Genomic DNA, 18,342 nt, shown 5'->3' on the forward strand with positions numbered 1-18,342 from the left:
TGTTTGTCCCTTAAGGCTCCCAGATTTTTGTCTCACCATCTACTATCTTGAATCATAAACTGCTTGATTGTTTGCCACTTCAGGGAGCACATAGCTGAGCCCTGCCTTGGGCTGCTCTTTTCAATGTGCCTCTATTGGGTTGTAGCCACTTTTAATTTAAAGCCCTCATAATTTTTTTTTTTGTTTTAAGCATGTGTTGAACTGTTCTTGCTGGAGAGATGTGTTTTCTCAGCAGTAATGGAACTTGTACTGATGCAAAGCAGCCTTCTGTGTAACCAATACGTGGTAACCTTACCATGTTTCTATATGGCTCAATAACTAGGTCATAGTCAGCATCAAGAAAAAATGCTACAGATCAGTTTGCTGTCTGTCATGCCCCACAAGAGGAACTCACGGGATTATTTTATGTGATTAACTTGATCTCAGTGTCCAGTTTTACATTTGAGAATGTATGTCCATGGTCAGAAACATATTAAAGCAAACATTTAACTCCACCCATCAGTTATCTCCTGTCTCAGCCTTCCTGAAATGAGTCATTAGCTGCATTTCATCTGTTCAGTTCCAAAATCCTCAAATTCAGCTGCAAAAATGGAACCCCTTTGATCTTAGATTGCCACTAATTCATAATTGATAACCCAGTCTGGAAGGAAAGGAAAAAAATTCGTCCCCATTAGTTGTTCCACTTAATATGTTCTGGTGCTTCAATTATGCAAAACCCAACTCTCAGGGCCTGACTGCCTTCCAAAATGTGAGTCAATGGGGGGAAGAGAAAAACCCAGATCGAATTATTCCAGCTGTAAATCTTTGTAATAGCATAGATGTCACGAGAGCAATACTCAACACTGAACAATTCTTGTTTGTTTTCCAAGCTGTTCCTTTGTAGAATTCCCAAGGCATCCATAAATGACTCCAGAGAGCTCAGTGGAGGAGTCAGGACTCGTTCTCCCTCACTTACATTTTTTTGGTCAGGTCATTAGGCTGTGAGTTGTAATGACCCTTTTTGGCCCAAGGCACTAAAAGCCTTGGAGTAATATATGACCTGGTAAGTGAGTAATCGAGAAGGAATAATTAACACAAGTCATTATGCTCTTTATTTTGTAGAAGAGAAACTGTCACTTCTTTCTGAAGACCTTTGAATTATAAATGTTTAGACTATGAGCACCGTGAAGAAAACAGCAGTGCAGACATCACTGGGCCAAAGCATGTTTTTCTACTGGGAGAGTGACAGAAGCAGGACTACACAGCAGGGAACTCAGCTAAAAAGGCACAGATGCCTGCAGCACCTCATGAATAACCAGCAATCAAAGATATGGATATGACTGTACCTGTGTTCTGTCACCCAGCAGGTTGTTGGGCTTAAAGAAGAATCTTTGGACTTAAATTTCTCTCAGACAAAACTGTACAAGCACGCAGCAAACTCCCAGGAATCAGGGGCAATTAAAGCCTGCAATTGCACAGGTGCTGCTCAAGATCAGGAGGATCACCTGTTCAGGACGTTTTGGTTCCACAGTTCTCCCGAATTCACCCACATTAGCACAAAAAGAAAAAACTTAGCTTGATTTTCTACTGGTTTGTGTCAAGTGACTGATGGAATTCATGCTTTAGGAAGATGTGCACTCCAGGTGGGAGTTTTCCTGGAGCAGGGCTAGGACAAGGTCTCTTTTCTGGAGGGCATCACAGCTTTTCTTTTTCAGGTACTTACAGGATCTCCCCTCTTCTGTCACTGCTTTTCTATAAACTCCAATCTCTTCCACACTTGTCCTCAACTGTCAAACTTGGTTGACATCTCCTGACACTGCTGGGAAGCCTGGGAGATAGCGAGTGCAAAGGCAAGAGCTTCCTTTCTGGAGCAAACTATGCCAAAGAAACACAATTATTTTGCAACAAATTCACATCTGCTCTTTTCTCTTATGTACAGTGAGTTTCCTACTGTGACAGAGTAAAGTCAAAGGCTTAAGGCAAATGGAGGGAACATCTTCACGTTGCATTTATTGCCAGAATGTGTCAAAGTCATCACAAAAACCTCCTTGCGTTTTCTGGTACATTTTAAGGGCTAAGCCATTAACCTCTTACAAGAATAAATCTATCGAGTTCTCCAGGCTTCCCTTGCTCTGTTATTACTTCTCTGTCAAAATCCTCTTGGTACTTGGAAATTGTGGGCTACACTGTGCCTTTTACAGACAGACAGATGCCACTTGTCCTCACAGACCACCCCCTTCTCTCTCTTTCTTTGCCATGTGCTGCAACACACCTGCTGTTACTCTTGCGCTCCCGGTATTCTCATTCCCTCCCAGATTTCCTCTTATTTCTCAAGAGAAATACATGCCTCAGCCTTACACAAGTTTATGAGAGCAGGAGACTCTCAGCTGACTTCCTTGGGCAGTGCAGGCCCTTCCCCACCCCCATCCTGCAGGTGACAGAGCTCTGGCTTTGCTGGCAGACTTTGGGGATCTTGTCTTGTGGCCAGCAGGACTGGGACTGGGACCATTGATCCAAGGCCAGGTCCTGCCTTGCATTTTGCTTCTCCTGCCACATGTTCTCCTGTCGTTTTTACTTTTCACAGACACCTGGCAAAAGAAAAACAACCCTGCACCTCACAGACATTTTAATAATTCATATTCAACTTCAGTCACTGCAAGTTTAATAAACAAGTACTTATTGGAATACAATCACTTCTTCTTAAAGCGGGCAGTTTTTAGGAATGAAATCACAATAATTACCTGTAAGAATATGTATGAATAACAAACATTCAGCCCTCCTGTTTTCATTGTTTTGCTCATTTGCATGAAAGACTTCCCCACTGTTCCCCTTGCCTCTGTTTTAGCAAAGACTTTGCTTTTAATTGGACTGAATATTCAGCTGGGTTCAAACCCAAATTTGTATGTAAAAAAGCTACACATAGCAACCAGCTCATCCTGGAATCCATTAAAAATAACAAGAGGGGTTGGAAAGAGATTATTTCAAGAGCTCTCTTTCATTCACAGGAAAACAGATTAATTGCACTTGCAGAGAAGCTCTCCCAGGCAAGGGAGATGCAGGTGATAATATTGAGTCCTCCTGGTTTTTCCTCTTGTCCAGAAGGCAAAACCATGAGGATTTCTGAGCTAATTTCATCCCCAAAAACCAGCTTGCCATGCACTGAGAGCCTGCAATCAACACCACCTCTTTCTGCAGCCTCCTTCCTTCAGCCCTCCCTTGGGATGCATTGCAGGTCCCTGTGAAATTCAACCTGGCACTAAATGGAAGAAATTGAGAATACTGTACAAACCCAAAATAAACCATATGTTGTTAAGTGGCAACTACAATAAAAACACCTGCAAGAGCCAGGAAAGCAGGTTGAAAAACTGACTGACATCCTCAGAGAAGGTAAGCCCAGCAGCCTCAGCTTTGTGCTGCAGCAGGGGGGTGACCACATCCTGACAACCCACCCTTGACCCAGTCACCCTCTCACAGGGCTCCAGTGAAATTTGGGCTCACCAAATAAAAATCAGCATGTTGCCCTAAGAGCAGAGCACAGTGCCAAACTGCAGCCTGCCACCTCAGCTGCCACCCCTCTAGGAGGACTCAGGCTGTTTTCATTCCAGGGGAGGTTTTTTATTCCTTTCACTTAAAAAAATAGCTATTTTCATAAAAAGCTTCTTTCCTGCACTCCTGCTCACAGCAAGAAAATGGAAAGTGATCCAGAAACTTTAGGTTTCTCCTTCTAGCTCTTGACAGGGGAAATTTTCAGGATGAAAAAGAAACACTGTTTTAACAAGACAATTAATTGTTTTGGGGGACGTGTTGTGGAACACTTGAATGGAAGAGAACATGGGAGTAGGAAAATTTTGACTTTCTCAACAGGGAAAAATAATACCTTTGTAAATCAGAGGCACACACACCCTGAGGCTGTAGCTGAATTTTTGAAGGGCAAGTCCTCTACTAAGACTTTCCTCACTGGCTGCCCTGCAGTGACCTCATGCAGCAGCCCCTGTAGAAGCCTTGAAGTCTCCATCTCCAAAGGCACAGGCTCGGATGTGCCTCCTGAGGAGAATGCACATTTAACTCCAGGGCTACAAACAGAGGCCAGGTGAAGGAGCAGCATGTTCTCCTGTGTCAGGTAACACACAGCCTTTCAAGCTGCTCCTCAAAGCAGAACATCTTCCTTTGGACCACAGAGCCACAGGCAGCTCCAGCTTAGGGTACTGGAGAAAGGTTTGTGATCAGAAGGGCTCTGATTAGAAGCCAAATTAAACGGTAAATTTGTAGAGGTTTTGAGAATAAGTTTTATTGACTGCCACACACCCTTAAGTGCTGAAAGTCTGCTGATCCCAAAGGTCTGGGCTGCTAAACAAAAGTCACAGGAACCAAGGAGGTTTTCTTTGAAGTCTTGCTTCTAGTTGCTTATAACTCACAGTTCTCAAACCAAATGAGCTGCCTTTTAGCTCTCTGTAGACAAAAGTCTCAGACTTGCACTACACCCAAGGAGCACCCAGAGCTCAGGCACTCCTCTGCACCATGCAGGTTCCTGTAGGAGTTCATCCCTGTGAAGAACAGTGGGGTCTTCTGGTAAAAGGCACTAAAGTCCCACTTTTTCCGACAGATCGCACATCTCAAGTTTGTTGGGGTTTTTTTTAAGAGCAAACTAAAAGGAACTGAACATTAGTGTGGCTTAGTTCTGTGGCAGATCTTTAGCTGATAGAAATTAACAGAGCTCTGACCCATATTCCTAATTCACACCTCTTGCCAACCCAGGAATGGAGGCTGAAACACAACCAGAAGAATATAGTTAATATGAGCCTTGGCTTCAACAAGGTCAAGTACTCATCTTTCACCTTCATTTTGATGCCAAAACCAGAAGAGGAAAGAGGCATTTATTTCATTGTCCTGGAGTTCATTCACTCTGTTTTATAAGAGCCTGTAACTTTGTGTCTTCTGCCAGCTCATTTTCCCTGGTGCACTGGCAGAGAAGCATGCTGGGCAAACACAAAAATCCCAACAAAAACACTGACCATGTTTGGATCTAACCTACTTTGGGAATCTCTGGGATGCAGAGGAAGTTGAACTGGCTACCCAGTTCCAGTCGTGTAAGTGCGCCCTGGCTTCTTTTTAAGCTTTTTTATGTACAGATCAAACAAACAGACTTCCAAGCGCTTTCATTTAACTTTGATGCCAAACTTTGATGTCTTCACCATTTACAGTAATCATTTTTATGTGCATTTAATATTATTTTTTTTTATTTCAAAACGCTATACATAAAAAGACCAACTTCATTTAAAATATGCAGCATTTTTGCTATTTGAAAACTCTGCATTTTTAATTTGTTTCTTATCAGCAGAGTACTTCTGGGGCAAGGAGAACATCAAGTTTTTAATGCCTTTCAGTTGATTTAAATTAATATTTTATGTTTTTATTCAAAAGAGCTGGCTAATAGAAGGGTGCTGACATTTTTTTCACACTCTTTCTCTGGCATGTGTTATATGCAAAGTAATGGTTATTTCTTAAATGTTTGGTGTTTTATTCCATGATGAGTACCCAAAAGATGACATTTCCACACAGTTTAATGCACTTGGATCACTGCTCAAATGCCCAAGCTGGGGAGGAGAGGGACCACAGCCTCTCAAGATTAAGATTTATAATATATCAAACCATTGTTTTAGAGACAAACACCTACCTTTGTGTGCTTGAAAGCCCCATCCCCTCAAAACAAAGCAAGGAAGTGTTTCCCTCCCTGATTCTGCATCGCTGCTGAGCTCTTTTCGAAAAACATAAAAAGCCAGAGAGGTAAGAGTGAAACTTTTAATCAAAAGGGCCCTGGATGATTTCTATTGCATTTAATAACGATGAAAGTGCTGTATTGGATTCCATAGCTGACAGGAGTGGTGAGGCAGAGGACAGTCTTCAACTGGGAAGCTGCACCCCTCTCCTTTTAAAATCGATGGAGGAGGAGAGTATCTGAAGTCACCTTTTCACTGCTGAATGCCTCCCCTCCCTTTACCCCATCTAAGAGGCTGATAGAAATCTGGTACCAACAGGATGGAGCTCAGAGAGGAGTCACTGGGGATGCAAATTCTCAGACTATCCCTGCTACAGCTACCACAGACAGGATCTAGAAATGTCTGGAAAATGGGGGAACTTAGAGGAGGACTGTAATTACTCAGCCAAGTCCCACACAGCACAGGTTACTGCAGTGTTAGCACATTTTTACAGAAAAGAAAAAGCAAAACATTACTGCCATTATCCCCCAGAGTACAGGGGAGAAAGTTTTCCTCTGTAGGGCAGATGAAGGAGGAGGAGAGCAGTGAGAAGAAATCATTAGTAAAATAATTGGCTGCCTGCTTTGTGCAGTTGCCACAAAATGTTTATGCTGTCAGTGCCATGGGGGTGTTGACTTGCCAAAGTCACAGCTGTGCCAAGGAACTGTCAACCACAGGGGCTGCTGTTGCTTTTCACCTTGTGGGTATATGAAGCACCCCTGGGTCATCACCCCTATTCCCCTGCTTTCCCAGGAACCATATCAGAAAGATTTATTATCAGCCTCCTTCTGAAACCTAGGATTTTGGCCCCCATGATTGCTATCAGGAACAAATACAACATCTGAAAATATCTCTGAAAAAATGAAGATAGGATGCTGTGTGATAAAGGATCTGAATTAAGTTTGTGGAGGTTTTTTTTAAGTGAGTAATAACTTGGAAGCTTCTGTGTCAGAGAACAAAAGACCTGTTGTTTTCCCCCGCTGTAGATAGAAAGAAATGTTAACATCTTATGTTCAGGCAAAATGATACTGAGTTTATTCCAGGATTGTGCTGGAGTGGGGCAGAAATGTCACTTCATTAAAGCAGTTTTGTTTGCTTTTCCACCTCATTTTCCAACTAACTTTAACAAAACACAACTCGAAGAAGGAAGGATACCTTTGTTTTGTATCAAAGCAGACAGATGTAAAAAAGGACTCCTAAGATACCCAAAAGTGGTTAACTGAGCACAGGCAGTCATTGCAAAAATTCCATCAAGAAGCCTCACTTATCAGCAAGAAATCATATTAAAGCAGGGCATGGTCTGGGAAGGAAAGACATGCACCACACAGTAATTTATTCATATACTACAGGTGTAAAGAAAGCTTCTAAGAGCACAATCCTGAAAGCAGCTGCAGCTCCCTGCAAGTCTCTGCTGCTCTGGGGGTGGTGAGCACACAGCACAAGGCAGGATTTACCTCTCATGGCTATCTCAGCCCAAAGCCAAACTGTTAAATGAATAAAATCCCTGCCTACTAGATCAGGACATGAGAAGATTGCCTGCATTGCTGAGAGATTATCAAGTGACTAAATCTAGCATGTGATAGATAAAACAAATACCCATTAAAAATACAAATCTCTCAATACTAGGAAGAGAAATGCATTCCCAGCACAGACTCTGAAAGCCTTCAAAAAGACAGGCATATCCAGCATCAGAACAGATGGAGAAGATGAACAATAAATGCTTTCCAAGCATCCATCCCCACAAAAGCAGTGAGTGCAGGCCCCCTAAAGAGACAGATAAAAAGAGCAAAAGAAAAATGAAGAATATCTTTGAAACACCTCAGACTTGATGGGAACAGCTGGGAAATTCTGCTTTGAAGTGTGACATGGTAGAGACAAACGCAGACATTTCTGGCTACTGAGCCAATAGTTCAGTTGGCATTGCCTTGACCTCAGAAATTTTCATTGACTTTTGTAGGTAAGAGAGGTGTAACTGCACCAGACTTCTGATTCTTGCTCTTGTCTCCACTCAGCCCAAGGTAAATCCAAGCTTCAAATAATTTTGCCCCTTCCCTTCGCTGACTTTGGAATCCACCTTCCCCTCCTAAGGGCACCTCAGTTCTGGTTGTTTCACACTAAAATTTCTCTAGATACAACTTGATCTAGAAGATGAAAATTGTCTTCCCTCATTCACCTGTCAAGAGAGAGGGTAGCAGCATGAGGCTTATTACTAATTATTTAATCAGCCATTTGTGGGGGTTTCTGGGCTTGTGCCAGCTCTACCTTCTGAGTTTTCAGACACACACAGTGTGAGGGGAACGACTCCTGTGCACTCTCCCAAGCTGTTCCATTACACCTGATTTATAGCATGACACTTCTTGTTCTAGCCCATAACCTTGAGCTTTTAAACTACACAGGGGAAAATTTACTAACTACTGAGTTCATCTTAATGCACTATGGGGAATCTTAAGTGGGGAAAAAAGAAGGGAAGGAATTGGGCATCCAGAGGAGCTGGTTTTGAACAACAATCATGTACTGGCCTAGCGCAGTGCATCTCACTCTGCTTTCATTTAAATGAAGTTTTAATTTACATGGCCAGCATACAGTAAGGACCCATGTTTGTCTTGCTCTGAAGGTGATAATCAATAGGAGAGTTGAACACACATTTCCCAGCTTATTAGCTGCACACATGGATGAAGTTTCCCACAACAGCATGTACAAATGCCTTTACTCCACTCTTGGCTGGCATCAGAGTTTGATTAACAACAGAAGCCAGAAGACTGGTTTGTAACTTTTCTATTAGGACAGAAAATTGTCACCCACATAAACAACTTCCTAGCAGTAAAGGAGTCCTCATTAGTGTAAACAGAAAAGCACTGAGAGCTGGAACATGGGTGCCACAAGTCCTCTACCGCACAAAGCTTGATGGCTGCACTGCTGTGCAATACACAGAAGCAGCACCCACAGATGCAGCAGTTATTCAGATGCTCTGCCCCACGTTTTGTTTTTGTTTTCAAGTGTATTACACAGACTTTCAGGTTAATTTCCTCAGCTAATACTCTTGAGGTGAATGCCTAATTTGCCCAAGGTAAAGTTAGGCTCTCCTTGGCTCGTTCCGCTCAATGGCAGCCTGCCCTCCGTACTAATGTACAACTTCCTTGAAACAAGCAGAGAGTGTTGATGCTACAGACTAAATACCAAACAAGCTCTGCGTTCACTGACTATTCCCAAGAGATATCTTGCTCCTTACTTCAGTCTAACTACTCAAAAGTCAGTTCCTGAAACTTTCCCCTTATTTTTGCCATGTAAGGCTCCAGCAAACAGCAACTTGTGTGATTATTTCTGCCATTACAATCTCTTACTTTGGTCAATTTTTAATTACTTTAAATTACATGGCTGAAGTGCTGCTGGATAGATGTCATTCAGCAATAAAAGCTTGTTCTCTGAAGAGCCTGAACTAGCAGCCTTTGTAGCTCATATGCTGGGGAATGTCACACTCTGTTTCTGTGGTTCATTGAGGACATTAGGAGCAACCTTATTTCTATTCAAAGCAGAATTCTGTTTGCAAATTACTTTCCAGCATCCCAGCAGTGGATTTTCATAGGGACTGGCAGAAAGCAGTGATTCCTATTGTTCCTTCACTCCAGTGACTGAAGGATTTCCCAAGTGACAGTGCAGTGCAGAGGAGACAGGACTGTCACACCGCTCCTGCTTGTGCCAACACAGAATGACAGGACTTGCACTGCACCACCTTGGTCGAGCCAAGTTCACACCAGGTACAGCAGCACAGCTGAAGCACTGGGCAGAACACATCTGGCAGTGCCCAGGTACCAGCTGAGCCCTCATGCAACCCACCTCACCACAGCAATTCCCAGCACAGACCTGGCCAGAACCAGCAGCACCCAACTGTCCAGACACTGACTCACGCTCTCATTTATCTTCCATGTTTTAAAAGAGGCTGATGATCATTTTATAACTACAGTCATGAGCCTTTCTTACTCTACCTTTGATGAACCCTGCCCAGGAGTCTCAAAAAGGAAAAAAACCCCAAACCACACAGGTCCATAAAAATATCAGGCTGCCTGACAAAAGTACTTCTACTTTCTCATTGGATACTTCAAAACATTTATGAACAAGCCCAACAGCAGGTTTGCAAGATTTTCCTCAGTTAAATCTCACATTGCTGAGCAGAGCTCACAGTTCTGCTCTCTTCACATGTACTTGCTCCTTCTCCCATTTCTGTACCACCAGCACAAACACACATCAGTGGTGAGTTTACAGTGCCCCCACATGTTACTCATGAAATCAGCACCAAGTAGAGGCCTCACTGCCTCTCCCTCCTGGTGACAGTTCATTTAAAGACATTCTTTTACAATAAATTATCTTCTGCTAAAAGCTTGTTGCAGTTAGCATGGAATTTTGTGTCTGAATCTGTATCAATTACCTGAGGTGCTGATGTACTAATTACCAAGAAAGCACAGTAGAATCAAACCCCTAAAATTCATATATATACAATTATATATAGAACTTGCCACTATAAAGTTGTATATCACTAGATCTTACTGAATTGGAAAAGGTTCAGGCTCCCAACATGCTGAACCACAGAAACCACTCCAGACATCCTTACCATCCTACCAGGGAAAGGCAGGGACCAAGCCAGTTCCTCACCTCACCCAATCCCCCATCACTCCCGTTACAGCTGGGGAGCCTCCTCAGCCACCTCTTTAAAGATCAGCTCTGGGTTATGCACGTTTAAGACAGCAGAAAAGGCTATTAAGGAATAGAAGAATACTAAAACCATGCCAAAAAGGAATTTTCCCACTTATGGTCTTGAGGAAGAAAACAAGCATGACAAGCAACAACCTTGCTTTTTAACTGAGAAATTCTTAAAGCCCAGGTCTGTTTGTTTAAAGGAGTTTCAGGGCCACCTGCTACATCATAAAGAAGCTGGAAAATACATCAGTCACATTCTCACTTCCCTCCCTGTCTGCAGATTCATAACCAGAGTAATGATATCTCTAAGGACACAGCCTTCTCTGGAGGTCCAGAAAAGATCTGAAGCAAAATCTACAACATGCAGGAGAAATAGGTACTGGAATCATATTCCTAGAAGCCAGGTTTTAGATATTTAGATGTTTCTAAGCATAATATATGTGAGTGCTTATTAAACTTGGATTATTTTGCAATTCTTTAGTCTTCTCCCAGATCACTGATCTCCAAAAAGATTATGAGCAATTCAAGTTTGCTACAACTTGTAAGAGATTCACTCTGACAGAGAGGAGTTTAAGGGCAGCTGGCAGAGCCCAGCACAGCTGTTTATCACAGTACAACAGAAACAGTTCTTCAAACACACATCAGGGACTACAGAGATAGAGAGTTTTATCAGAACACACCTTTCAGGCAAGTTACTAAATCGTGGCTTTACAGCAAGAAATGTGTTTGAAAGTGTACTGCAGAAAACCAGACTGCAAATACGCCCCCATTAATGGTACTGAGCTCTCATCATGCTTCTTGTGTAACTTCACCATCCCCTAATAATCTTTAGCATCATGAGACCCTTTCTTTGGTAGCCAAAAAAAATCACTCTGTACCAACATTTTTTAAGACAATAAAAATACTTTGTTTCCTTATAGGAACTGTCCCTTTGCCATCATCCAAGTACTGATCAAAGTAAACGCATGCAAGAAAAGCTACCATGAGTTGGTGTGGTAGAAAGACCCAAATGAGGTAAACAATCTGTCTCCCACTCTAATGTTCCCAGTATGGAAAAGAAAGGCCTAAATATCAGACATTTGCATTGACAAGCAGTTGCCCATTCACTTTTTATGCTGATGTTCATCAACTCTGGCCATCTTGATTTGAAAATTTGAGTGAAATGAGATTCCCCCTATCAACCTCAGTCTTTTTCTCTTCAAAGAAGTAATGATAAAAATGGGATTGTTTTCAGAGAACTGAAAGCCTGATTTGTATATGCAACAAGCAATTCCATATTCAATCCATGGAGTGTTTTACTTTCCTCAATGTTAAAAAAGCAATTTGTTTCCAGACAATGCAGAATTAGTTCACTCTTCACTAAAACAAGCTTTTCTCCATAATTTGCCTGTTACCCACACTGAGTTTCCAGAGAGAACAGCATGAACTCCATGCCCATATCAGATTATTAATGCCAAGGGCAAAATCCAAAACAGTTTGACCATGCTGAAAGTTTTCACTGCCACTTCCTCTCTGACAAACTAAACATTGCCACCTACTGACTGCCAAAGCCTGAACTTCCACGGATTTATTTTGTTTTCCACTCCCAGACACAATGCCCAAGATGCACAACAAAGGCTGTTACAGCCCAGATAAACCAAAAATTGATGTCTAAAATTCTGAAATATTATTACTTGGTTTTGCCCACTGTTACTTGTTTTTTTCCAATGCTGTTAACTACTTTAAGATGTCAAATTTTAGTTTGAGGCTTGATCTTGCAACATGACTGTCAAGCACAGAGTTTTACAATAAAAGACCCACCATACATAACAGAGACACCAAGCTTTATCACAGTACCATATTTTCTAGATTTGGCAGTCCAGGGTCGAGCTTGAATACTGTGGTCCAAGTACCTCAGAAAAAGTAACAGCTGCAGCTCCAAGATTTTTCCATAGCCACGACTTCACAAATAAGAAAAAACCCTATGATTGTTCTCACATCATCCAGCTCCAGCAGCACCAAAGATATAACTAAACCATGATTTTAATCATTCTTTTACACAATTACATTGCCCAACCAGAGATACCTATACAGCCACAAGAGTGTGTCACAGTGTATGAACAAGAGTTCTGTTTCGCAGCTGCTGCACATATTCCTTTGCTTGGTCAAAGCCAGTCCTTGGTGGCTCTGGGGGAGGAGGAGGACCTTCCACCAGCTTCACAAAGTAGTGGCACCTGCTGATTTTCATGATGCCAAACATGCCCTTGCCGTGGCACCGCACCCGCTTCACGTAGCGGCCTCTGCCCGTCAGCGACTCCGCTGAAGTGAAAAGGAGAGGGGAGAGAAGATTATTCAGTCAAGAACAAACTGCCACAGCTGCAATAAAACACCTGTCTTGCCAGTGTATTTTTCATGGCTGCTTCTAGAAAGTTAATTCTACTCGGGATTCTCCCCTCCATCTTTCTTCTGTTACATTTAGCAGATCACTGCTACAGAGAAACCCGTGAGCTGCACTTAACGCTCTTCAGGAGCACCAAAAAGGTGAATTTAGAAAGCAAGCACACCAAGATAAATATGTGGTGAAGGACAAATCACACTGAGCATTTACTAGATTATACAGCTCTTCTGAAGGTGGTATTCGTTTCACGGCCTTTCAGTAGTTTGTCTCATGAATTCCTGTGAAGTCTTACAGACTTCATTTTCCCTCCTTTCTCCCTTTATTGCATTTATCACAGGTATTTTCATTATCTGCACATCCAGTCCTGCACTAGCAGCTCAGCCTTCTTGTGGCAGAGGCCTGGAAGGCTCCAAAGAATTCTAATCAAATCTGCTTTACTGTCCAGGTGACTTTTAGCTTATGAGGTCAGTTTGGTAAAATTTATACCATATTAGACAAAATGAATATGTTTTTCTCGGTCCTAAAAACACCCATGAGGAAACACTTCTATAATATTTTTCTAGATTAAAAAGTGCTTTAGTTACAAGCTTATCCTGTAAATCATCTACAGCAAAGTCTTTTTATTAATAAGTTTACAGTCAATACCCATTTGCTTTCATACTGTTTCTGATGGAAGTTTAACTTTGATCCTGCAAATCTAATTGTACCAGCCACAGACAAAGCTCCCAGCATCTCTGACTGGCAACATTAAAAACTAGAAACAGTTTGCTTCTTGTTGGTCTTTCATATTCATGTCAAGCATCTTCCTCTTCAGGACCTTCTGTTCAATAGGGAGCAGAAATTCCACTCTCCATCTTAAAAATGCTGCAAACATGTGCCTTTCACATTTTGGTAAAGTTTAGCAGAAACTGTCCTCTATTCACTTCTGCTGATTTGAAGCATCAAAACTTTATTAAATATAAAACATTTTCATAGGGTAGGATGGAGTAGGATGACATTTTTCTAATGTACTAAATTTTAAAAATGTACCTATATGTAAATTTGATTTGAATTCCACATTGTGCTTTCTTACAGCCATTTCCTGTGCTTCTAACAGAACCTGTAACAAAAAGAAAAGAAATGGAAATACTGAGGAGGAATTTAAGCAATGGTATTTCTTATCTCTAGATAACATGGAAGCAATTGAAAGTTTAAGTAAGTGATAGAAAAAGTATTTCATAGAGATAAAAAGACAAACATCTTTTAGGTAAGGATGTTCCTTGCATAGAATGAAAAAGCCTCAGGACAATTCTATTACATTTTTGGGGAGATGGTTTCCACCAGCATTAGTCAGCCTTCCATCCGTGGACCTTTGTGTAATTAGACATCAGACTAGAAATAAATTCCAAGGTGGGCAAAATGAACTTGGTCCATTCAATATTTTCAGCTAATACAGGACACCTCTTTGCCATGACTGGCAGAAATCAATGCTTCAGCCAAGAAAATGAGTAATGTGAGAATCCAAACTACTGCACTGTATTCAAAGCTTTTGTGCCTTTACAGAACTCAGTAGCCTCCTTAACAATATCCTTCATCTCACACAGTTTAAGAACCAAAGCACACAGATGTAGCAGCCTTTAGTGACCAGGATTCTGCACCATTTACCATGAACTTAACACCAAGCACTGTTAGACAGGACACCCACATGCAATTTCTCATCATGACAAATTAAAACAGCCAGCACAAGTGAGCCCAACATATTCATAAGCCACAACATTACATGACTGCAATGAAAATATGTTGCTAGAATGTGCTCCCAACAGGCTTACTTGAAACATAAAACTCCACAGAAGTAGAAACACCTCCAAACTTCTGGTGACAGGTATTGATTTTAAAGTTTTCTGGAAACCAGGAGTGTTAAAAAATACTTCTACTTACTTCTTTGATCACCTTTGCTCCCTTTTTGTCACTGAATTCCAACTGAGCGAGAGCCTGATCAATGGACATTCCTTTTATCTGCAGTCAAAGTGTTAAAATTAACTTCTGCAATTACAAATATTTCCTTTCTCTTATTCAGAAGACATTCCTTAAATTATACTGCTATTATAAAAGCAAAAATACTGTAGTTTCCTTAACTACCATTTCTTCAGTGCAATATCTTACAGCTAAACCAAACCACAGCCATTCCCTGCCCAGATCCATACTCATCCCCAGGACTCTGTTATAAAGACATTGATTAAACTGTGATTGAATGAGGCTGTTAAGACAAATACAGCAATTAAATTTTGCATTCTAACAATTCCAGTACAAAGTACTCTTTGCTTACCAGTTTTGCCAGATACCACATCTTATCTTTGCTGTATTTTATTTCCCTCCGACAGTGATATATTTCCTAGGGGCAAAAAAAGTAAAAGTTAAAGGATGAATAATTTTGCTGTGAAAACAGAATGGAGCATCTGTGTCTGATCCACAATCTATGTTCTTACTAGGAATAAAAAGGCATGGCTCTGCCTACTATGAGAACAGCATATCAAGCATAGCTTTGACATTTGAAACTGAAAGCACTAAAAAAAGGTGCTGGCACACAGGAGATTTTAATACAATCTTATGACACTTCGTTTATAAGCAGAAGTCCCTGAAAAGGATAATCAGAAGGTTTTTCACCATCTTTTCCTCTCATCCTCTCCACCTTTAGAAGCAAAGACTGACATGCCCATTCAGCCTTAAAAATACTACCCTGCTGTCAACTCAACCTACTGGCAGAGCAAATAAACAATATTACCAGAATGAACTTAATTAGCTCTTCACAAGTGAAGAGGGTTTCAAGTTTGATTGGCACAAAAAGCTGCCTCCACAGACCCATTTAACATTATTACTAACAGGGACCAACGCCAGCTAGTAGAATCTAACATCAATACAAATTTGAAGGAGATGGCACTCTATGAACAGGTAAAACAATGATTTAATAAATGAGTCTGTCAATAGCTGCATTTTCACACACACTGCATCAGTCAGCACAGTCCACAGCAGGGATTTTTATGTCCTAGGCCATCATGTTCACAGGAAAAATCACTAAATGCCCACGGCCCACAAAATACATGCTTAAAAAAACCCTTTTCTTTTGAGATGTAAATACTTTTACTTTGCTGAGCAGTGTGTCTAACAGAAGCCACAACACATTAATTCCCAATGAAGAAAAATTAGAACAATGGAATTCCAAAATATCAGTTGTTTGACAGTACAAATTCTACCTCCTTGTAGCTCAGAGACTTTTACAGAGGATGGGCCCCTTACAGCTTGAACCACACAAGGCTCCAGTATAATTTAGAGATGGAAAACATTCAAAGTGATATTAACTTCTACAATACAGCCAAACTGAATAAAATCCTGAATAATGAGCAAACAAGCTTTCTAACTAGTGCCTTGTGCAGTCACCCTGTGCAGACAGTGAGAGTCTGTTCAGAAAGTGCCAAACATTCACAGGTAAGGCCATTCACAGGTGTATCCTTACAGCTGGTCTGCGAGGCTCTCCAGGCAGCTGTGGAGGGTAAACAATCCTGTTCTTTTTCTCCCACTTCCCAATTTTCTGCAGAGATGTGCTTGTGTGGATGCATGACAGAGGAAAAAGGCTACCAGATGCCAGCCACCTGCAAGACAAGACCACAGCCTCAGCTGCTGAACACAAGAGTTCTTTGTCCCTGCCCAGCCTATCTGGAAAATTGTGAATTTGCTGTCTTGATAAAGAACCGACACATTTGCCTACTCACAAAATGAAATTGTTAAAGTCCTTTATAGTTTATGTTGAAAGGCCTTTTTAATTCAACAAAAAGCCTCAGGCTTCCTAAAGCAAGCCATGAACACTGACATATCATGAGATTCCACATTAAGGGTCCTCAGATTGCCACACAAAGTCACAGCCACCTCTGTTCTGATGTTCTCATGGGGCTCAGGACTGACACAAACCATTTATAACTTTTCCAAGGTACTTTCCATACTTATTTAACTTTTACCAACATCTTTAGCAGTCAAAACTTCTAGCTTTTCAAGGGGCTAAGTATCTCAGAGCATCAGAGGTTAATAAACATTGTGAAATTTGAAAGGAGAGGTGTTCTAAAGTACTTCCAAAACACAATCAACTCAATACAAAAACCAGACAGCTGATGGCAAAAATTAGTTTTCAGGCATTTTGCTCCCCTCAGATTCTGAAAAACCAAGCTACATTTTGCCCCCTGCTGCCTGGATGAAGCAGCACTGGGCAGCCACTCCTGACTACAACAAACAGATGAGTTCAAGACCAAATACTGTGGGTTTTACTAAGCCTTGAACGTCTCTTTGTGTGTGTGGCCAACCTGTGCAAAGCATCTTAAAAATGACAGGCAAACAGAGCATGCTGACTTCAAAAGGGCATTGTACACCATTGTTCACACCCTAAAAGCAGAGATTAGCATAACACACATATTTCAATGTCATGGAATACATTTTTCAGACATTTGCAAGGATACAGCTGGCAGTACCAGTGCACCTCCAGCACAACTATGGGATTCCTCCAGAAAGAGGGGAAACTTCAGCAACTAAGAAAATCAGTGACTGAGGACAGCACAGGTACCACATTACTGTGACCTGAACCATAAAGTCAGAGAAAATATGGATATCCAACAGAAAGAAGTGAGGAGAGAGACACTTCCATCATGGCACAAGCTCTAAATACACAGAAGGACACCACGGGGGCAGAGGGTGACCTGTTCCCCCAGCTCCAGGGCTGGGTGAGAAGGCCAAACCAGGCAACACCAGGCACCCAGCCCCAGGTACCCCTGAGCAGGGCAGTGCCTGTCCCACTGCCCAGGGCAGCGAGGGATGGGTGACAAAGCCAGACTCACCTCTCTGGTCGTGCCCAGCTGAGGAGACCCCGCGCCCAGGCAGCTCCTGAAGAGAAGGAACAGTGAGCGAGGCATGAACAGAATCATAAAATCACTGAATGGTTTGGGCTGGAAGGGACCTTGAAGAACATCTAATCTCACGCCCTGCCATGGGCAGGGACACCTTCCACTATCCCAGGTTGCTCCAAGCCCCATCCAGCCTGGCCTTGGACTCTTCCAGGGATGGGGCAGCCCCAGCTTCTCTGGGCAACCTGTGCCAGGGCCTCACCACCCTCACAGGGAACAATTTTTTTCATAATATCTAATCCAAAGCTACTCTCTGTCAATTTGAAGCCATCCCCCCTTGTCCCGTCACTCCAGACCCTTGTAAATAGTCTCTTCCCGTCTTTCCTGTAGGCTCCCTTCAGGCATTGGAAGGCTACAACTTGGTCGTTGAAGCTCCTCTTCTCCAGGCTGAACAATCCCAACTCTCCCAGACTTTCCTCATACGTGAGCTGCTCCCTCCCTCCGATCAATTCGGTGGCCTCCTCTCAAGCGAGATCCCCCAAACCAGAGCCGCGTCCCCTCAGCCTCACCCGCGCCCAGCGCCCAGCGCGCCGCCATCTTCCCGGCCTCGCTTTGCGGCAGAGCCCCGGGCGGGAGCACGGACCGGGGCGCGGTTTGCGACAGTTTGCGGCGGCGT

At 42.3% G+C, this 18,342-nt stretch overlaps 1 protein-coding gene across 2 annotated transcripts; it reads right to left on the bottom strand.

The window, feature by feature from the left end:
- Positions 1-11,697: 11,697 nt before the first annotated feature.
- MRPL22 (mitochondrial ribosomal protein L22) lies at positions 11,698-18,292 on the bottom strand. 2 transcript variants are annotated; one of them, XM_069028820.1, is made up of 7 exons: positions 18,236-18,292; positions 17,661-17,706; positions 16,295-16,430; positions 15,110-15,175; positions 14,722-14,799; positions 13,834-13,903; positions 11,698-12,725 (listed from the first exon to the last, which is right to left on the bottom strand). In XM_069028820.1, the coding sequence occupies exons 1-7, from the start codon at positions 18,261-18,263 to the stop codon at positions 12,514-12,516; spliced, it is 636 nt and encodes a 211-aa protein (XP_068884921.1). In that variant the 5' UTR covers positions 18,264-18,292; the 3' UTR covers positions 11,698-12,513. The 2 variants fall into 2 exon arrangements, with proteins under 2 accessions (XP_068884921.1, XP_068884922.1); XM_069028821.1 differs by lacking the exons at positions 16,295-16,430; positions 17,661-17,706; positions 18,236-18,292 and adding an exon at positions 15,270-15,432.
- Between the last annotated feature and the right edge of the window lie 50 nt (positions 18,293-18,342).

Source organism: Aphelocoma coerulescens, chromosome 13 (assembly GCF_041296385.1).
Source record: "Aphelocoma coerulescens isolate FSJ_1873_10779 chromosome 13, UR_Acoe_1.0, whole genome shotgun sequence".
NCBI classification, from domain to species: Eukaryota; Metazoa; Chordata; class Aves; order Passeriformes; family Corvidae; genus Aphelocoma; species Aphelocoma coerulescens.

Excerpts from the sequence above, each read along its gene's own strand:
- MRPL22 (XM_069028820.1), bottom strand. The coding sequence starts at position 18,263 with ATGGCGGCGCGCTGGGCGCTGGGCGCGG. Across the intron at positions 17,707-18,235 it reads GCGCTGGGCGCTGGGCGCGG|GAGCTGCCTGGGCGCGGGGT; the intron begins GTGAGGCTGAGG and ends CCTTCTCTTCAG. Across the intron at positions 15,176-16,294 it reads GAGAGCCTCGCAGACCAGCT|GAAATATATCACTGTCGGAG; the intron begins GTAAGGATACAC and ends TTTTGCCCCTAG.